At 38.3% G+C, this 21,206-nt stretch overlaps 3 protein-coding genes across 4 annotated transcripts in view; all 3 read right to left on the bottom strand.

Moving 5' to 3' along the window:
* The window catches only part of LOC136829785 (tax1-binding protein 1 homolog B-like), a 31,352-nt gene extending 18,970 nt beyond the window's left edge, over positions 1–12,382 (bottom strand). Inside the window, exon 1 of one of the 2 annotated variants that reach the window (XM_067088705.1) lies at positions 12,272–12,382. The gene's annotated coding sequence lies outside the window, so the exon portion shown is untranslated. The remainder of the gene's footprint in view (positions 1–12,271) is intronic. The other variant, XM_067088697.1, reaches the window with a different exon arrangement.
* On the bottom strand, positions 461–9,392 carry LOC136829787 (uncharacterized). The gene is made up of 2 exons (XM_067088708.1): positions 9,245–9,392; positions 461–8,965 (listed from the first exon to the last, which is right to left on the bottom strand). Exon 2 carries the CDS (start codon positions 8,956–8,958, stop codon positions 6,046–6,048), a length of 2,913 nt encoding a protein of 970 aa, XP_066944809.1. The 5' UTR covers positions 8,959–8,965; positions 9,245–9,392; the 3' UTR covers positions 461–6,045.
* Positions 12,383–15,010: 2,628 nt separating the features above from the next.
* Positions 15,011–20,878, bottom strand: LOC136829788 (HAUS augmin-like complex subunit 4). The gene is made up of 8 exons (XM_067088709.1): positions 20,716–20,878; positions 19,170–19,332; positions 18,854–18,938; positions 18,145–18,270; positions 17,764–17,908; positions 17,072–17,202; positions 16,297–16,427; positions 15,011–15,499 (listed from the first exon to the last, which is right to left on the bottom strand). Exons 1-8 carry the CDS (start codon positions 20,765–20,767, stop codon positions 15,265–15,267), a joined length of 1,068 nt encoding a protein of 355 aa, XP_066944810.1. The 5' UTR covers positions 20,768–20,878; the 3' UTR covers positions 15,011–15,264.
* Positions 20,879–21,206: the final 328 nt, after the last annotated feature.

Raw genomic sequence — 21,206 nt, 5'->3', positions numbered from 1 at the left:
CCACAAGCAAGTTACCAAAGAGGTTTTGGGTAGTCAAAGTATTCAATCCCCATGCTAATTTAAAATAAAAAAAGCCCCCCACGTATCTTTATATCAAAATTTTGCATAAAATGGTGCAATATTGGCCCATCCATTGATCTGCAATGGCGCGTAAATCCCTGGATAACCAACAAATGGATACTTTACATTTTGCAAAATGTCCTGTCAACCGTCAGGTGTACCACTTTCTGTCCTCTAATTTGTTCCGTTCCTTTTGCCCTCCTTGATCAGTTCAGATACTAGGAACCTCAAATTAGGTTAAAGTGACCTGCTACGATAGGTTTCCTTGCCCACCAACAGAACTTGATTAAGATTTCAGTGATTTATTTCTCATTAATGTTATTAATCTTCATCCAATACGAAGTAGGTCTAAAGATGTTTAAAAAGGAAAACTATCAAACACAAAGAGAGAAAATCTGTATTGTTTCGTTCTCTTTATTGTATCACATTCATCTACATGACAGAGAAACAATTTGTTTCTAGTACTTAAAACACGTATCGAAAATACAAAAATACAATTTGCCAGTTCTACACAGTTAATTGCTATTTAACAAGCCATGATGAAAGGTCACAATCTAATGCCTCTTACAAGCACTGTCACACCTCAGGGGAGGATTATCCATCAGTTACAAGTATTACCAGCACTGACATCAGTATAACATGTTACTACACAATCATATTAGTGATTCTATGTTTAACAGTACATAAGCTGACAACCACAGTAATCGTTAATTTTGCAAAATGTCTGGAAATGTAATTTTCAAAAATTATTCCTCGCTCTCAAATTTTCAGTCTAAGGAAGTTAGGTCTAGTACTACAGAGTAAAACCTGAAATCTCTCTAATGGTACAAAATCTACAACTATTTGCAAAGACTTAATGGATTACATGTACTGAAGGTTTACACACAAGAGGGAAAACTTTATATCAGTGCTTGCTTTAAGAAAAAATGTTAAAAGCTACATTAATCTCCAAACATACATCATATGCAATGCTTACATACAACCAAATTTATCAATACATCCAAGACAAAAAAAAAAAATCCAATTTAAGGCTTCAAGCTCACAACAAAAACTGCTTGATTTAAAGCACAAAAACAAAACAAAAATATTTGTGTATCACTGACCACCATTTCTGACGAATGGTCAATTTAAAAGTAAACCTTTGTTTCGGTGCATTCAGAATCTGCATTCCTTTACATTCTTCCGCTAACTTGTGTTTGCGAAATACACGACTTCCACTGAAACAAAAATGCTAAGTTCTTCGTTCATGGACTGGAGTTACGAGAAGCGGCAACGTTCTCGCAAGACCAATCCATGAAATCCCTCCCACCGCGGAAAGGTGAGCTAGCATCGGGAGAGTTGTACAGCACGTGTTACGCTTGCGATGGTTATTCCCGTTTTAAAAATCACTCTAAAGCAAGAACTAAAACTGAAAACTAGCCCAAACACGTATCGACAAAATCAATGAGCAAATATACGTATCTTTAAATAATTCCTTAATCTACTTTGGGATGGACAATATTAACAGAAAAGTGTTCTTCAACTAGCTAAAAATGGTTAGCATGGGGTGAATTTTACCCATGTACTGTACTGTGTGTCATCTTGACCTCTCGTTCTTACACATGAGGATATGGAGGTGGTGAAGGATTAACCCTCTCTGTCTTCAATCCTTATGGTAGTGTTCTTTATACTAATTCTAGTTTTGACCATTCAGGGTTCAAGATCTTTTTGGGATTGTCCGTTGTTCACGTGTTTCTCATGATTGTCATATTCTTAGTATAAAGACTGGGGCTCCAGGCTGGATCCACAACTATCTCTCTCTCATCTTCATTGACAAACATCAAATGGGCTGCAATTGCTTGGCCGATTTCAAATATAATGTCTAGGTGACCAACATTATATTTGCCATCTTGGTCCCATTCACTCTGGTGCGACGTCTTCAGAGACTAGACCTCTTGTCAGCACAGAAAGGCAATATACAGAAATTTATGCTCTAACACACCACCTGGTCCTCAGTCCGGGTCTAAATGTATTCGAGAGTTACTCGAGTGCTTTTGTTTTCTTTGTAATGTACTGTACATTTCACATTTCACTTTCGAAGATGATTATCAATAAACTTGGTCCATTTTACTGGCCAGGGGCCCCGACAACAAAACTGCCCCACAGAAATACTTGAAGTCCCACTTCTGACAATGAATTACTCAAAGCAGAACAAAACTACACTAAGATTAAATTATAATGTACAGGAAAACACAAAACTGTGCCAAAAAGAAACTTAGAACAACGTAAGAAGGCATGCTTAACATGTTCAATAAAATATACTGTACACTACTTAAACCAAAAATAAAAATTATAGTGGTTACACATTCATGTTACAAAGTGTATACTTGCTGGTTGTGAACTGTTGGTCATAACGAAAGTTTAAAACACTTGCCTCATCTCACAAAACACATCATAATCAAGTACACAGCACTTCAGCAGTTACAAAAATTCATGACCGGACAAATAAAAACTTGACAACAAAATGATGAAAAGTACAAGGAGGAAACATGCATCTTTTCGTTGAGCTGTGAAACCTATAACTAGGAACAAAATAATATGATACAGTAACAATACATGGTAATCACTTCTGTACCCAATACATAACGATGTATGAATTCCTAAGCATTTAAGTGTTACAGTACCCTAAGAAAATTAATACCTGTCTTACTCAAAGTGGTCCATAGGTTTTCAAGAATTACCACTTGCTCAAACTCTTATACTACATTTGCAAAATGGTCTTCTAAACGGGAGACAAAACTAAAGGCTCTTCAGTACCGTAAGCTGATTAAGTCCATGACAGTATGTACTTGAATGACTTCCAATACAATTCGTCCAGAGGTGTCTAGCGTAAGGATTCATCCAAAAATTATTTTAAGCTCTAAAGTTTCCGACCACTGGGACCTGAAATGAAGCTACAAAACCCATACCTTGTCTCCAATAATCTGTGACATTAAAGCTAGTTGAAGACTGGGTCTCTCTCCCTCTCTCTCTTGTGTCAAAGTACAGAAACTTTGCAGGCAATGTTAAACTTTGGACCAGATAAAAAACCTTCATACAAAAGGTTCAAACTTCCTCCTAACTTTTCTCTGTTCAACCAAGGTGTAATGGTATTATTAAAAATAAGATGAGTAGATTTGTGTTTCCACTAATACTGAATATCAACACAAACACAGGTATCTTGACAAAACAATACTCATGAATACACTGAATGAAATACCAATACAGAAACTCTGTGCTGTACAAACAAGTCACATATTATATAGTTACAGGTACATATATTTGTAACAAAACGAATGACTCAAGACCCAACATACATAACTAACGCTCGGACACACAACTTTCACGAAGACACATCTGGCTTTACACAAACACAAAAATATATCAGAGATAAACTATAAACAGTATTCTATTTTTTTTTGTTATTTTCATGGCATTTATGTGAACATGAAAAATATAAGCACAAAACTTATGAAAATCCTTCTGTAAATATATAGTCATCTACAGGATAGCATCTACAGTTTAAGTCTACTTTATTAACTTAAGTTTGGTTCATTTGTAATGTACGTATTCACATGAAGCTACAGCATAAGTACAGTGGTCAGTCTTGTAAAAATCATGAAACTGTAATTATGAATAAATATGAAATGTTTGTGATGAATCCTGAATATTTGTACCCCTGGTCTGAAACAAAAAACAAAATCGAGTGCAGTGCCAATGCAAACAGGATTTGAGGAATAGGCAAATCCATGCAGACTATGTGTAATTCAGTGAGCTATTGTCAATGTCAGTATTAGCTGTACAAAAGATGGTGAATCTTGGTACTAAGTTGCTATAAGTCCAAGACTTAGTAAGGATACCAACATAGGAACAAGGTTTGTAGAAGTCAAGTCAATACCAGTTTTAAAACGTAACACGAGAATAACGTTAAGCACTTTAATGTGTGTGGTACAACGGAAAACTTGTTGATTTATCCAGCACCATTACCATTTTTCTGTTGCTTAGGAAGAGGTGCACAGTCATACAAGTGTTATGGATATAAATTTTCATACACTCAAGTTGCAATGCCCAGTGCAAAGGCTTTCAAAGCTTACTTCTCAGTAACACATTTCAAAGTTTTTCCCGTAACTTTAAACCTACTTTCTCTTTGATATCTCTCAGGAACGAGCTCTCTGTTCTAAGGCCTAATTCACTTTAAGGATAGGAATGATGTTTTAGAAATACAACCCATGCAGTTAAAACTGAGGCTTGTAGAGGTAAAATGACTTCCTAAGCATCTTTCAGAGCTGAAGACTCCGCAGTTAATAAAAGCAAAAGAATAGCAGACGGACTTTTTTATCCACCAACTGGATAATAGAGACTGCATTCTTGAATTTACAACATACAACAACTAGCGCAGTCGCCTTTCATCAGCTCTCTAGAGGAGGCCAGTTCTCGAGGCGATAATGGCTCCTTCCTGATACTGAGATACTTTATGGAAAGCATGCAGGGGCAATATGCACCTTCTAAAGGCATCTAAAGTAAATAATGCCCGCAATACAAGAGTAGTGGCAATGATTTAGCATCAGAATACTAAAAGACAAAAGTTTCTTTAATTTCCAGGACATTTAGTTCACCAGTCTTGGCTTGTGTACGTATGCATTCTAGAGAAGCATTTTCTAAAAAATAATCCAGTTTTAATCAAACTAGGCAACTTTAAATAAGAAGTCTGTGAAACATACTATTCTTGCAAGACATGGCATGTCTTTGGTAGTGACGTCTGAATTCATCATAAAAAAATATAAATAAATGAAAGAAAAAGTTGTAGAGACTGATTAGAAATAGTGTATAGTAGTATATATACATCTGATATCTTTTCAGACCAGTCTGTTCAGTAACTTAGTAAAAATTTCTAAAATGATTACAGTACAGTATACTGTATACTGATGTTTTCTCCCTTTTCGCTCGATGTCCTTAGCACAAAATGGTACAGGGATCTAAGCAAAATTTTGGTGTGTGACAATACCTCGTAAAAACCAGCTTAGCATATCCCTTTTAACAGACAAGTATGTCATCAGGCAGTTAACCAAATCACAGAGCTTAATGCGTAATTCACTGTGTGTGTGTGTGTGTGAAATTACATAACTGAATAAAAGTCTTTCACTGACAAATGTAGTATTGTATATTGTACCATTATTGGCATGTTAATAGCCCTCACTTTCAGCTTCACAACTCTCTTAGTAAATACTTTCCAGTACTTGGAAATTTCTTTTCGGCAGAATTTTAGGGTTGGTAGTCACAAACGCTAAGCTGTTACCCATTCCACGCTGCGGTGACGTAAAATGACGTCACCCACTGAAAATTAAATTTAAAACCTTCAGCGTGCACAGCCCCCCTCTATAACGCGCACATATCTTGTCTGGGGAGGACCCCCCAAAAAAATGTAGTAAGAAAAACATCATAGTATCCACCTAAAGTGAATTAACTCTAAGCAAGCACTAAACGCGATGCACGCGAATAAAGCCAGAATCGGAAACTTGCCAACACCTGAAAAGGTCAAGATGGATAATGACAGAGGAGAACCTAACTTCATATTTATGAAAGATAAATGTATGGTACAAAATATTATAATGCTCTTGGTATTTACAAACAATAAATTTAATCTACAAGATCTATACCTAGTGGTAAAATGCATCTGTATTCACAAATTAGCCCACTACTGTACAATCAAGCCTTTTGGGTCAGACACTTCATCAGTTTAAGAGACGTATGTCAACACCACAAAGCTACAGTTGCTATACAAATTTTATATACAGTACAGCATTACATAAAGTAATCCCATCACTATGTACAGTATTTCTACAAAGTTTCACTACGAAGTACAATAATTATTAGATACGGTACTCTGGGAATATTCTGAGCCTTCCAGACAAGTGCAATAAATATCACAGCTCCACTCAACTGTACATAAAGCTGCTCAGAATATGATTACTTCCCTTGCAAGAGAAACTGAGCTGCCAAGGGGAAATGATCAGAAGGACAGACGGCCGAAGGTAATGGGGCAAATCTTTTAGCATCACGTCCTGTCAACAGACCATATCTCGCTAAAAGCTTCAGAGCTCCTTCGACCGCTTGTCCGCGGTTTTGAGAATAAACCCTCGAATACAACACATAATCAACGGAGGTCCATTTGTTGTGAAACGTAGTGGCCTCTACAGCTCTGTTGGTATAGTGACGATAAACCGAATTAAAATGAAAGCTATGAGAGTACCATCCAGTTGGCGTTGGCCCAAGACTCCCTCCTCCAACGCCGGTAAGTCTCTGATGGGCGCGGCCAGAGTTCTCCAAGCGAATCAGAGATTCTTCAATTTTTCTCTTGTCAGCAAGAGAAAACAACCGTCCCGACCGGTTTTCGAGGAACCTACTCTGAGCAAGAACTGAATGCTGGCACCTATCAGTAATACCCAAGGAGCGAGGAATAAGTTCCGCCTCCAAGTAAGGAGCAGTCCCGTGCTGATTCAAAGTACGCGACGACAGGCCTTCGTAACGTAAGCGACCCTCTTTGAACAGATCCAACAGGGCCGAGTGAGGTTCCGAGTTGAAGTCTCCCGTTACGATTAAGGGGCAGTAATCGGTCACCCCATTCTTCTCCCCTCTGTAACAGATGCGGTCCAGCTCAGCCAGGAGTAGAACTGCCTGGGCCAGTTTCACGTCGTGCCTCTTGGGGTTGTACAGGAAGTGGGTTGTGGCAACACAAACCTGCGATTCAGGAGAGGTAACAGATGCAAGTTTTGCCACAAGCCCTATATTGTCCCTGTCAAGGACCTTCCTAGCTCTGGGCTGCAGATACTCTACCGAACAGGATTCGACTAAGGAGAATTTGTTGGTCTTGAAGAATATTGCACAACCGTCACACTTGTCACCCGTTCGCTTTTTGTACACGCCATCGTAACCTTTGTGAGTCAGCCACGGGAGAAAATGGCTGTAATAGTGAGAAGCCTGTACTTCCTGAAACAGTATGACATCAGGTTCTAAATCCTGTACTTCATACTGTAGCAAAGCCCATCTGTACCTCCAATCAAGGTGGCTCTCGTTGCATTCTCTATAGAGAAATTGATTATCCATCAGAAGTTGTTGCGCCAAGACGTTGTAAGACAACAGAGTGAACACAGTATCACTCTTCCTAACTCTGTGATGGATGAAAACCTCCTCCCCTAGCCGTGTTGTGTGCCACTTTCTCAGCTCCTCCAATTGACGCCGTTGCTCCAAGACTTCGTCGTCCAAGTCAATTTCCGAGTTTTCCAGGGACTGCAGGCTTGCCTTCCCAAGAGCAATAAATTCATCTGTACTGATATCAACGCCCTGCCCACCTTGGTTGGAATTAGAAGTGACAGATTCCTTATCACTCTCACATGCAGCAACAACGTTCAACTCCTCCGCAGGCAAGAGGGAAGGCGTGTTTCTAACTTCATCGTCGGAATCGTCCAAGTCGACTACTTCCACATTCATTTGGTTATTATCTTTCATACAATAACTGCTGGGATGACTTTCATCGTCAATGTCAACAACATCTGGATCTATTACACTCGCTTTCTGGGAGCTTGAACTTGCTTGCTGGCGTAGAATCTTCAAGTGGTCTGCTATTTCATCATCCAACTTACTACCAAGAATTTTGTTCTTTTCTTTCCTAGCCTTTTTCTTAAGCTTTTTCAACATTCTGTCTTTCTTTGTTGGAGACTCTAGGGTAATGATTTCCTCGTCATCTTCTAAACTCAGGTTCTGGCTCACATTGAACCTTATAAACTCGGGACTTATTCTACCCAGAAGAGAACTTGTAGTAGGGTCAAGTGTGATTATATCTGGCTGTGACGTATTGACAGGCGATACTATTTCCGGCTCCGGACTCTTCTCCAAAGGCTTTAAGCCACGACTTGCATTGTGGTGGCAATTTCTGACTTGCCGCTCGAATGGATTTTTCTTACCACATAGAAGCTGTTGCTTCTTTCTTCCTGGCAGTTCTTCTGACGACTTAACCACCCAAGGCCACTGCCCCTCAAAAACAATATCTACCTGGCTGGTGTCCGCCGACTTCCCTGGACTTGGTTCTGAGTCTTTACTGATATCAACTAGATTAATGTTTTTAAACTGGTCAGGTAAAACACAGTCACTATTGTAAACCACCGAAACCTCATCAGGTTCAACAGCCTCGCCAGGAGAGTCGGTCGCATTGCCCGAAGTTCTGCTAGCTGCTCTTGGGTCCTCATGTCTATTCAACACGTAGCTGGGAGGCAGTGGAACTGGAAACAATGTCCCTGATGCCGTGGCGTCTATAAAGAAAAAATCATCTAAGATTTCATCCATTTCCGAATGATCTGGAGGAGGAGGTGGGGTTGGCAATGGGGGTGGGAGGGGAGGGGGACTTGCGGGCAGAGGAATGAAGTCAAGCGGCGGAACTGTGCTTTTGGCCACTGTTGGGGAGTTTGAAGGTAGAGGTATGTCATCTAAACAAATTAACGGGGGCTCAGTAGAAGAAGAAACCTCACCACCGCTACATTTAGCCTTCTTTTTTGAACCAGACGGACGGAGTGGAGATGAAAACTTCCGAACACGTTTTGCCTTCTTCTCGCTCAAACTCTTGACTGCGGGGTCCATGATGATGACTTCGTAACTTGCTGAAGCTGATGTCACTGAAACTGAAGTCTCTGTGGAATCAACCCTGTCCGAAAAAGGGGGATGATGCCTTGTACTAATGACGAGACTTGTCTCTGGAAATATTTGACAGTTTTTGCTTGAAGGGCAAAATCTTTTTATCTCTTCCCATACTTTCAGAGTTGTTGTGATTCCTCGTTCACAAGCTTGACAACGGCTACTGTAAACTCTAGATAGCAAAAACCGATGCATGCAGATGCTGAAAACAAAGAATAAAATATTTCCTATTAGTAATTGAATAGAAATCAATGTTCACTGGGAAACCAAAATAAAAAAACATTCTGTAAAACATAGAATCACATGCCTGCAAAAATATTATGAAATTTTTGCCAGAACCCCCCTTGCTTTTAGATAATATTACATGGCAAAATATATAAAGCCTAAAGCCTGTTTCATAGATACATGACCTATCACTTTACAAAAGCCTTTATTGCCTGACTAAACAGAGATGGATGAGTTCACCAGTAAGGGCACTCACCTACTTGAACTTTTATAAGCTGAGATCTCTACCTCGAGCACTTTCTGCCTGAAGACCTATCGTGTCTATATCTTCATCTAAACCATTTCCAAAAACTTCAGGGCCTTCTTTTTTTTCTGGTTAACAACTCTTCAGTGAAGGCACAGAACTTTTAAATGAAAAAGAGAAAAGAGATAGCATCAAAACCAGTGAGTTCTCCAAATGAATGGTCCCCAGCGTTGATCAGTTTCTGACAGACGGGTAAACTAATCCCTTGACGAGATAAAAAAAACGCATGTCGCAAGCCAGGAAACAGTAGGAATTGGGGGAGAGGATGGCGAGAAGAAACGTGAGCGTATGTTGTGAGCAGAAGGATTAGATAATAAAGGAACAAAACAAAAAATAACTGTTAGTGACAGAAACACAAATTCTGGTAAAATGGAAGCAAAAGAAAACAAAACTGTGCTGGCATACCTGTCCTTGAGGAAATAGCAAAAACTTGATAAATGTGGGAGAATGAAAAAAATGACAAAGATTACAATTATACGAGGGAATACAGTAATGCTTGTGTTCTTTGCGTTACTTAAGGGAAGGAAAAGAGGTCATTTGGGAACAGTTACATACAGAAATCTCAAAAAGGTTGTAATGCAAAACTGCTGGGGAACTCCAATGGGAATTCACAGCATACAAGGGTGGAGTATATTATCAACTTGCAAATGTTACAAATGGATTTTGTTTTACCATAAGCACTGGTGGCATCAAAGATATCAATCTCGCCATTATACTTGGCACGCTGTACCTAACGTGACATATTCTGCTGTGTCAGAACTTATAGTAAGGGAAAGAACAAAAATAACAAAAGTTGCAGTCTCGTGATTACACAAAGCATAATTAACATGAAATGTCAAGTAAGGCTATAAAGAAAACAGAAGTGCTTGAAGCTGCATCTCCGACGAGACATGGCGGTGGAATTACGAAGAACAAAAGGCAACTTTGCCAAAGAATAGGTAGGGAAGAAAACGGGAGGAGTTACTAAAACCTGGTGGCCTAGATTAGGTTAAGTTAGGCCAAGTTGCATCACTATATTTTACTCTGTGCCCTTCACAGCGCTCTCAGTCAGGTTAGGTGGAGGGTGGGAGTAAACCCCTGGCCAAATAAGGGACCTGGCACCCTCAGTTAAGTCACGGAAGCTTAAGCTGGGATGTATCCCTGTAATTGTCATTACTGCATTTTACTGCTTTATACATTTATGATTATCACTCTAGATATGCATAAATACATAGTTTTTTAACCGATTATGTTGTATACATTGTAATTTAAGTATTTCCTTCTGACTTGTGCACAGCATTTTTGTGGCTCCCCCCCCTCCAAAGGAACCCACTTTTCAACTGGGTTCATCTACAATTGCTGAATATGGGGGGAGGGGGGAGGAGGGGGAGAATGGAAAAACACTCAAAACAAGCAATTTTACAAACAATAATAGTCAGAAATGCAAAAAATTAAAACATAATAAGCAGTACATTCCTAGCTAACTTAACAAGCCAGCAAGGTATTTACAATGATTTTCAAATTGTAAGAATCACATAAAAAAATATGGAGGTACAAGTACAGACGCAACCTTACCTAACCTAAGCTACCCTGGCTGGTTGCTGGTATAGTGGTTAATGTTCGGGCATTCTATTCAGGTGCCGGGAGTTCGTGCCTCTCAAGGACGGAAAAAATCACCGGCTCTGTGTCGCAATCAGTTATGGCCGCAGTGTAGGGCCTGTGGTGTGGGTTGGGGGAACCCGGCTGACGTCTGCTCAAGCACCTTAAGGTGCCCGAGAACTGAAACCATGCAACTGGAATGCCCTAACCTAGCCTATGGGCATGAAGAAAAAAAAAAAAGGCTAAAATTTAGCCTAACATGGCAGACATAAGCCATTTCTGATTTTGTCGGGCCTGAAACGACAATAACGGGTCGAAGCAGAGCATGGTGTCGTAAGTACTTGGGGGAGGTCCGTGGGGGCACGGCATCCAAGGTTAGGTGAGGGTAAGCTTTACTTCAGTTGCGCCGCCCAATTCCCGCCAGTCGCCGACATTCACTCCCGATCTGAGAATCAGGAATGCCACGATTCCCAGTAAATTCCCACTGGAATGACATAGCATTGGCATAGGGTGTTGGATCTAGATTAATGTTTCTGACATATGATGATAATTTCCGAATTAGTGAAAAAATGTAAGTGAGCAATTTGCCTATTGCCCACTACATAAGCGAGCAATAGGCCGATTGCCCACATCGGAAGCGAGCATATTTAAGCAATATGCCTATTTCCCACGTTGGAAGCGAGCAATATGGCTACTGACCACAACGTAAGCAAGCAATATGCCTATTGCCCACATCTAAAGTGAGCAATATGCCTATTGCCCACATTGGAAGCAAGCAATATGCCTACTGCCCACAACATAAGTGAGCAATATGCCTATTACCCACAATGGAAGCGAGCATATTCGAGCAATATGTCTAATACCCACAACATAAGAGAGCAATATGCCTATTGCCCACAACGTAAGCGAGCAACATGCCTATTGCCCCCAACATAAGCAAGCAATATGCCAGTTGCCCACAACATAAGAGAGCAATATGCCTACTGCCCACAACGTAAGAGAGCAATATGTCTACAGTAATGCCCACAACATATGAGAGCAATATGCCTACTGCCCACAACGTAAGAGAGCAATATGTCTACAGTAATGCCCACAACATATGAGAGCAATATGCCAACTGCCCACAACGTAAGAGAGCAATATGCCCATTGCCCACATTGGAAGCGAGCACATTCGAGCCATATGCCCACACTGGAAGCGAGCAATACGCCTCCTGCCCACAACGTAAGAGAGCAATATGCCTCCTGCCCACAACGTAAGAGAGCAATACACCCACAGCTAAGCGAGCACGAGGGCCCCAGGGGGCGTCGGGGATCCCCCCCGGAGGGCACTCCATCTCCTCTGCCTCAACCCTCCATTTAATCCCCCTTCGAATTCCACCCTCGAAGGGCGACTACTCACCTGACTCTGTCACCGCTTGCGACACGGACACACGCGCACGGACACCCGCCTGCAGGAGGACGACGCCCTTAGGGAACCAGGTATATACTGCCTCGGCGAGGTAACCTCAGCGACTGCGGGGGGCGCCTTCTATTCGGGCTGTCATTTGTTTTGGCAACCGTCTGTTTTCGGCGTCTTTCGTTAACCTCTGTCTGGCTTTTGTTTTTTTCTTCTTCTTTTTTTTGTTTTGGCAATTGTCTGTTTCGTCGTCTTTCATTCATCTTCTTTTTTTTTATTATCGTCGTTTTTTTTATCGGGCGTTCTTCTTCTTCTTTCTTCTCCTCTCTACCATTTTGCTTTCTGCTTTTTTCTTGTTTACTTTTGTCGTCTTTTATCTGGCGTTCTTCTTCTTCTTCTTCTTCTCTCTATCGTTCTGCTTTCTCGGAGACCGATTGATCGTCATTGACTATTTCTATTTACGCATTCCATTCCATATGGATTCTATTAAACAGTTTCTTTCATGAATTATTTCTTTTTATTATTTCGGTAACCATCCGTTATCCGCGTCTTTCACTATCCTCTTCTCTTTCTTATTATCGTCTTCTATTAGGCATTCCCCCCCCTACTTACTTTCGCTTTCTCGGAGACAGTTCTAATTTTGGCGTCGTGGGTGTGCTCTCTTTCACCTAGGTGGTTTTCCTTTCTCTTTTTTTTTTTTAAGTCTGTCGTTTGGCGGGTCCTACTACGCATACCATCCCGCATAGTACGGGATTCAATGAATGTCTTCTTTCATGCAGTCGATTTTGTTTTTTATTTGTTTTCTGATTGTTTGCTTTTGGCGTCTTGCATTTTTCTTTTTTTTTTTTGCCATTGTCTTTCACAGGGAGTCTATATTTATGGGGTGTTTTTGTACGCCCTCTGTGCTTGACAAATGTCTTTGAAATGGCATGTTTTTTTTTTTTTTTTTGGCGTCTCCCGCAAGATTTTCCGCTTTTTAAGTTTGATTGGCAACAGTACCATTATTTTTTTCCCTATTCTTTCATGTGCATTCCACTTTGATGGCGTTTTACTTTAACGAATTTCGCTACAGGAATTCAGACTATTCCAAAGCGCAGACAAAGTGCATTGACTCTGGCAGAGTTCAGTAACTGTCTGAATAGTACGATGTCTTGTGAAACAAGACGAGGAAGTAGAAACTGCATATGTTGTATATTGCAAGCGATTCTGTATGTTGCATCAGCTAGAGCACTTACATATGTATATTGCAAGCGACTCTGTATGTTGCATCATCTAGAACATTTTTTTTTCCTCTTTTTACGGGACAACCTACTTGTTAATAGGACACTTTTTTTTTCAACGTGCCGCCTTTTCTTAGAAATCCAATTTCTTAAAATTCTATTGTGCTTATTATTCTTACAATCTAGTCTCTTGCGTTTTCGGTTCTGTTAAATACTACTTTTATTTTTATCAAGAAACTCTTTGTTTCCTGATGTTCAATGCCAAACATTCTATTTTCACTGTAATCTTTGGCACCCCGCTAGACTAACCTCCACAGATGCAATTGTGACACAGTGCTGTTAACAATCACTTCAATTCTGGCTTTATTCTGTATTGGATTATTATCACCCTTATTTTTCAAGTTCTTATAGACCTATGTTCCAAAATGACAACCACCAATAGGCCTGTTAGTTTTAGTGCAAAGTCACCGTTAAACAGTGACCATGGTGATCTGAAATAAGACAAGAATCTCCTTTAAAATCTATTGAATATGAAGGAATAATTATTCTGCTTGTTACTCCTTCTTTCACATGGAATGCTTTTCAGAATATTTTGTAACGGAAAAATGAGCAAATGTAGACATTCTTTGACTGTGAGGAGTCGATCACGTGCTAACCCTCCTTCTCTCTCTCTCTCTCTTTTTTCTTTTTTAAGCAGTTATTGTTTAGCCAACAGAGGTAAATTCAGTGAAGATTGAGAGTTGCACAAAAGAATGAGTTGTTGGGGGTGTTACGGGGGACCTGACCATAATTTAGTGAGGGCTTCTCGTCCCTGAATGGTTGATGCAACTGAGATTCTGCTGTACAGAAAACAGACAATATATGATAAAATAATCTGGATAGAACAAATAAAGAACTAAAAGTAAAAGCTTAATTATTACACAAAGGAGAGAAAACTCAATACTGTGGAATGAAATATTTAACATCTGCTAGTACCATACAGCACTATCTATCATATAGGACACGTCAATCAAAATTGACATTCATTTACAGACTCACTGCCTGACACAGTCAATGGCTGTCTTATGCCTTTTCTTAAGTAAGAAGTAGTGTCAAATGGTACAAAAATATAAAATATAACGATTTCCTTCTTAAATATATCTTTCTAGAATAATATTAATGGGGAATCTTTGAACCCTCAGTCCTGTACAAAAACCAGTCAAGATACAGGAATCAGTTCACCCTGATATTATTAGGAATTACAATCGTCAATAGCTTTGTGATTCCAACTAATGAAGAATGATCAAAACATTGTCACGTTTAAGCAAACAAAATAAAACGAAAGACTGGAAACATTAATTATGTACAGGTCAGAAATATGTATCTTGGCTTGTATTTTATAGTATAAGTTTATGCAATTTCAATAGATACAAATGGTAGTTTTTTTACTTTATGTTTTCAATTAATTTCCATTGTTTATTGACCCCTATGAACTGTCTTATCAATCCTGGAAAATAATTAAGGGTTCCTCTGCAAACATGACTTGGCCATAAATTTTATTTATTCAGTATACATAAATATATACGAGAGAGCAGAAGATATTCTGAAAAATAGTTTCAGTATTTCATAACATACATAATTATGCATATACTCATTCTAACTGGTACCAACTTGGAAATAGACTGCTATTGTTAAACTACAAATGTAACTTATAACCCCCTTAAAATAAAAGGTAAGTCTGATTTAGAATATAATTTTTTTTTATATAATTTTACCTTAATTACTGAGAACTTATCATCACTTTTTAAGGGAGGATTTATACACCTCAATATCACCTTGTAACTGGGCATATTCCACTAAAAGAGATTTGAACCTCGTGTCCAGCTTCCCAAAGCTACCGAGTTCAAGCTTCAATCTGGCCAGATTTCTCTCAGCTGATGGAATTCTTTCCCTAATGTGACTGTGAATGTATTTCAGAGCTGGTACCGAACTGCTTGTATAAGTATTTAATAATATCTCCAGTTCCATACACCTGAAAAAAAAATTATTTGTTATGACAAGCAAATGTACCACCGAGGTATTCAAGTTTTGATATTATAGCGTAATAACATTATTTTTATTAATGTTCTTTAAAATGAAGTCGAAGCCTTTTGCGTACCTATGTTTTATCCAAATCAAGGATTAAAAACGACCACAGGCATCTAGATCTTATCACAGAATAGTTCATGATTATGTGAATAAAATATTGACTTATTATATACCATTCTTCAAAAATAATAACACTTAAATGAGCATTAATCAAAGTACTATATATCTTTATAATTAATGATTATCTTTGCAAAGAAGTCTAACCAGTCTACCGAGCCAAATCTTTCAACCTTCTTAGTACTGACCCAAAGGCTCTATTTTTTGAAAGTTAAAACTTGAGAAAGATAAAAATTATAGAAGACTCTCCATGAGAACACCAGATATGTTAACCACAGTAAGCATTGCAGGGCGTGGAAATAAAAAGTTAACATTTTAAGAACAGTAAAATAAGAATTATTCTAAAACTCCTAAAACAAAAGTAGTGAAGGATGAGTATTTAATCAACCAAAGCAACTAAGTCATCTAAGTTTGAAAGTGAAATCGGCTTTGTCTTTGCTGTACCGACAATTACAGTAATGATTTATGTAACAGATTTACTCTTTTTACCAACATGTTAACCATTCATTCTATGTTAGCTGAGCAGGACACGACACCACAGTACAAAACCCCATACATTATTATAAACAAGTTAAATATTATTTGTATTGAAGTTAAATACACTATCGTTCGCATGGAACTTACTTCAGTTTGAGAAGCAGTGCGGAGAGTTGTACATACAGGCTTTCAGTGTGTTTTGTCGGGTACTGACAAAATCTCTGCTTCGACATCAACATTTCTAGAAGATTCCCGTATTCCACGAGATGATCGCGTACCTGAAAGGAAGAATTGCTGTGTAGTGATGAAAATTATTGATGGAATGACTGTAGCACCTGTAGTGGGTCTGATAACACCTTGTAATGGGTACCACTGACAGGGTGTTGTACACGGCATGCTATGGACAGTATTAAAATTCTTTACTGCAACCTTTCTTAAGCCTTAGACCTATTACATATGCCTTATACTTTCCCATTGGTCTCGTCTTACTTAGCTATCCAACTTCTTTAGAAAACAGCTTCCTCTTAACTTAATTTTTCATTATAAAGCAAATCCTTTACGTGAGCCCTACAAGAACTCCAAAAATGCATAAGCACTAGAATGAATACATAAATTAATGACTTTTCCAATTATTTCTGGTTCTGTAAAGTGTTGCATCATTTGAAAGTCATACAGCAAAGATTCTGGCAATACACATTTACTGGTTGCAAATACCTCTTCTCTATGTCAATTTCCAGTTAAAACTCAATATATGTTTCAGCATCAAAAATGCACGCAAAATAATGAAGCTATGTATGTATACCCATGATAAGCAAAATGTTATATAAATAATAAACAAAAGGTTACTTTAGTGGAATGGGTAAAACATCATCAGTGTCCCTTTCCTAAGAATATTTAAGCTGAGAATGGCTGAACGTCTGACCTGTAGAAAAAGGTAATCCGTCTGGGTGATACTAAGTACGAGCTTCTGCCTCTCTTCGGTCATGCTCTGCAGCGATATTTCAAGGGTCTCCGGAATTTTGACCACCTCTTCGACATCGTAACTCTCAAACCCTTGAAATGCAATACATAAAATAACATTTGTTGCATAACAAAATATATAAAAATAAATTAAAAAGATAATAGAAGCTTAACATCAAGAATAAGAAATATTTTTTGAGATCCTACACCTGACATCATGCAGTAATATCAAGGATTATTGATACTAATATCCAGGGAGTTCATCATAGCAGATTCGTTGGAAGGTTAGTTTGCCCTTGAATAGAATGTTTCCCTTGTCAGAAATACTTTTAAGGCTTGGCTTAAGGTTTGGTTTAAGAGTAATGAACTTAATATATGCATTAACTAAATAAATGGTGGGTTTTCATGCAATGGAAGGCACTAGAGTATGATGACAAGGAGTTGGGGAGTGCAACACCAAGAGATGAACATTCCTCGCCTTCCTGAAAGTTGAAGGTCTCATGTTAAATCTCAGTTCATGAACTCTCTGAAGCACCTAATCTACAACCCATGTTGAAGCAGTAGACTTTCATATAAAAATACATAACATTATTTTCAACACAAAAGCATTACACTAACTGATATACACTAATACCGGTCCTTTTTCAAACTCACCAGTAGGGTCGTGATATCCTGCGATTCTCATCCAGTCATCAATCAGATGACTCTCGACTTCACTGGAGATTTCACTGCTATATTTGCTCATGTCGAACATTTCAGCGTGAGTGTCAATTACCTCTGGAGTAATGCCAAATGTCAACTGAAAAATCAAAGATATTTATTCTAACACTGTGTAATCCTTGTGTACAGTCATTAATGGTTGTACCATACACTATTCAGTGGCAAGTCACTTTTACACTTGACAATCATTAAATGCGTACAATAATAAGAAATATCTTCAATTGTCAAGATGCATTAATATTATGACACATGAGTGTTGCCAGGAACACAGAACATCCACAACTATATTATAGAAAGCAAAACGCTATACAATACCTGTTTCAATGAAGCATCCGATACTTTATTATTAGTCTCGTTATCATTTTCTGAGCTCCAAGGGAGAAGGTGTAAGTGACTTTGAATCTCTGCTAGTGCCACTGCCTTGCGAACATCCTCAAAACACTTAGCGAGAAAGAAAACATGTTAGGAAGTAGAAATATTAATGACGAATAAAACATTTGTATAATCTTCAAATAATAGTCATGATGCAAGATGTCATATTCAGACATCGGAAAACATTCAAATGCACATAAATAAAAAGGCTACTTATTGATGAATCAACAGGCTTTTTTAACAAGGTGAAAGGAATGTGGTATCTATTCAACATTTCAGGGCTCTTTAGAGAGGAAAAAATCCCTCATTCTTGAAATTTTTGCTTCAATCTTCCCTTACTCAAACAGGGTACACTTGCAGTGTTACTTTCTTACTTTCATTAGCCATCTGTTCGCTTCAACCCTTTTCTAATTAGCTGTTCAAAATCTTTACCTTGACAATGCTACAATTTTCCCTTTCAAGATCCGAGCATTGGGCCAATCCCAAAGTGAGTCTGCAAATCTGAGTGTATCCACATTTTTTATGTGCAACAATGACAGAATGTCTAGGGGAATTTAATATTCTCAACTTTTGCCAAGAACTTGCAAACTCTATGAGAAAGAATATACAGTATACAATAGCTTGACTGATTTCTCATACAGAGGAAACTTACCTTCTTCTTTTTTGGCGAACTGTGTTTCTTGTATATAACCGTATACATCAAATGGTGGAACATTGCTTCTTGCAAATACTTTTGCCTGGGTAAAAGAAAGTCTTAAAAAGTTAAAAGGATATTTTATAAACTAAATATATACATAAAAATTCTAAAACACAAATGCCATTTAAAACTAAGCACAGCACATTACAATTTAAGAACCCACAATAATTCTACATATTTATCTTTTGTAGCTTCTTCCAAAACATGGGTACATGTACCAGAAGATATCATCATTACTAATTTAGCATCTGTAAAAACTCTCATATGATACCTTGCAAGCTGCATGACCTGTGTGGCGTGGGAAAGCTCCGCATATGTTGATTTCGTCACATAAGTTGGTGTCACGTGATGAGTGAGGTCTTCTAGTAAATGGCTCAAGTCTGGGTGCTTGCTGACGTCTTCGGCACTTGTAAACACTGGTAAGCTGTTGTTCACTGTCACGAAAGTTGAGTTGGTTATATAATTCATAGAAATTCTTCTCATCTTGGGAAAACAAAGGTAAAATCGAAATGTACTCTTGAAACTATTTTGTACTTATATATAAAACAATACTGGATTTAAATTTTATTACTGAAAATCGATGTGTTACTACTTTTCTAACTTTTGATACCAATAATTACCATGTTAGTAATACTTTACATAATATTTACGTGGCTTCCCTGGTATCTTTTACTATTACTGAGGTAATGATTATGTCTCTAGCTTTAACAACCACCGCTTACAAGGCTAATACAACCATTAACCTCGTCAAGATTTTCAGGCCTCTAAAGTTATATCAGATCATCTATTTTTAATACTCCTTTTCTCAATTTTCATAATTTAATTTTTCAATACTTCTTGTGATATTTTGGTATTAATCTACTGTTTCATTGGCAGTTATCCATATGGGAGTTTTTTTTCCCTGATTATGCTTAATATGAAAAGTGTAATACAGTAGAATCTATCACAAATCTACCATTATCAAGATATTTACTTTCTTTTTTACGTTTCAACGTTCGTGCCTGTCGAACTGGCATTAGGCTACATAGCCTAAGGCGTTCGTGCGAGTGGGTCTGGTATTAGCCCTAAAGTAAAAATTTCTGGGATTCCTGTATAATAGCTACGCACGGACTGTATGGAATGGTTCCGCGAATACGAGAGTCATTATGGAGCCATATGTTCAAGAAGGGATTTGCTAAGGAAATCTATTATAAAAGGAACCACACTAACCTAACGTACCATAACCTAACTTAACCTAGTAGGCCGCGTTACTTAGCCGGGGGGCACCGCCCCACGGACCCCCCGTAAAGGAAACCGCTTTTTACAAAAAGCTCCCCCATAACGCTGCGTTTGGGCGATAGCGTCTCAGGATGGCCAACGTACAAAAAAATAACAGTTCTGAGGTTAATTACAGGTTAATTACAGTCGAATGACAATAAATAACGGTAAAAGTCAGTTCTAAAGGAAATACCAAAATTACCAATTATTATTCATTTATGGCATTATTATCTTATATTACGTTTATTATTATGATTTTATCAAGCAATGGGCACAAGGGGGCACTCGTTAACCCTATACCCAATACCCTATTGGGTACCGGGCGGGGAACGGCATTATATAGACGCCGGGCCTATACAGGCTAAATATATTCTATAATCAGTCTAAAATCGTCCAAAATATCCTAACAAATCGCCCAACGACCTATAAACTAGCCTGACCAAACCTACACTAAGCCTGACTGGCGTACCGTAAGACAGCCTGACCGGACCTTCCACCCGCTACTCTAGAGCTTCTATAGAAGCTTTATAGATTCTATATATACTATAAAATATACTTACACCGACTCGCTAACGCTTCAGCAGTCAGTATGGGCGAATTTGAGCGGTTCATGGCGAATAAAACACTGATAGACTGTCAGACTAGACTGGTGATATTCGTCGGGATTTTGAAAGCAACGGGAAAAGTGGTGGTCGCAGTAGTAGGTTTTTGAGTTTTTTCTTTGTAACGGCTCCTCTTTTTTTGCTAAAATGAAGATTTATCGGTTGATTTCTTTTATTTGTTTATCTTTATCTTTTCAGTATGATGCAGAATATACTATCCTAAAGATATTATCGTTAATAATATGTAAATCATATTTTAATATGCTGTTTTGGCTGTAAAACTGCCCCGTATACTGGAAAAACTAACATGAGGTCTTGCAGATATGAAAAATGACAATCTATACCTCCATTTACGTTGTAGTTTAGATAATTAATGGTATCCTAATTGTTCTGGCTCTAAAAAATATTGCATAATAGAAATTCTATATATATTTTCTGTAATCTGTTTG

Source organism: Macrobrachium rosenbergii, chromosome 45, assembly GCF_040412425.1.
Source record: "Macrobrachium rosenbergii isolate ZJJX-2024 chromosome 45, ASM4041242v1, whole genome shotgun sequence".
NCBI classification, from domain to species: Eukaryota; Metazoa; Arthropoda; class Malacostraca; order Decapoda; family Palaemonidae; genus Macrobrachium; species Macrobrachium rosenbergii.
This window is presented reverse-complemented; position numbering and strand designations above follow the sequence as displayed.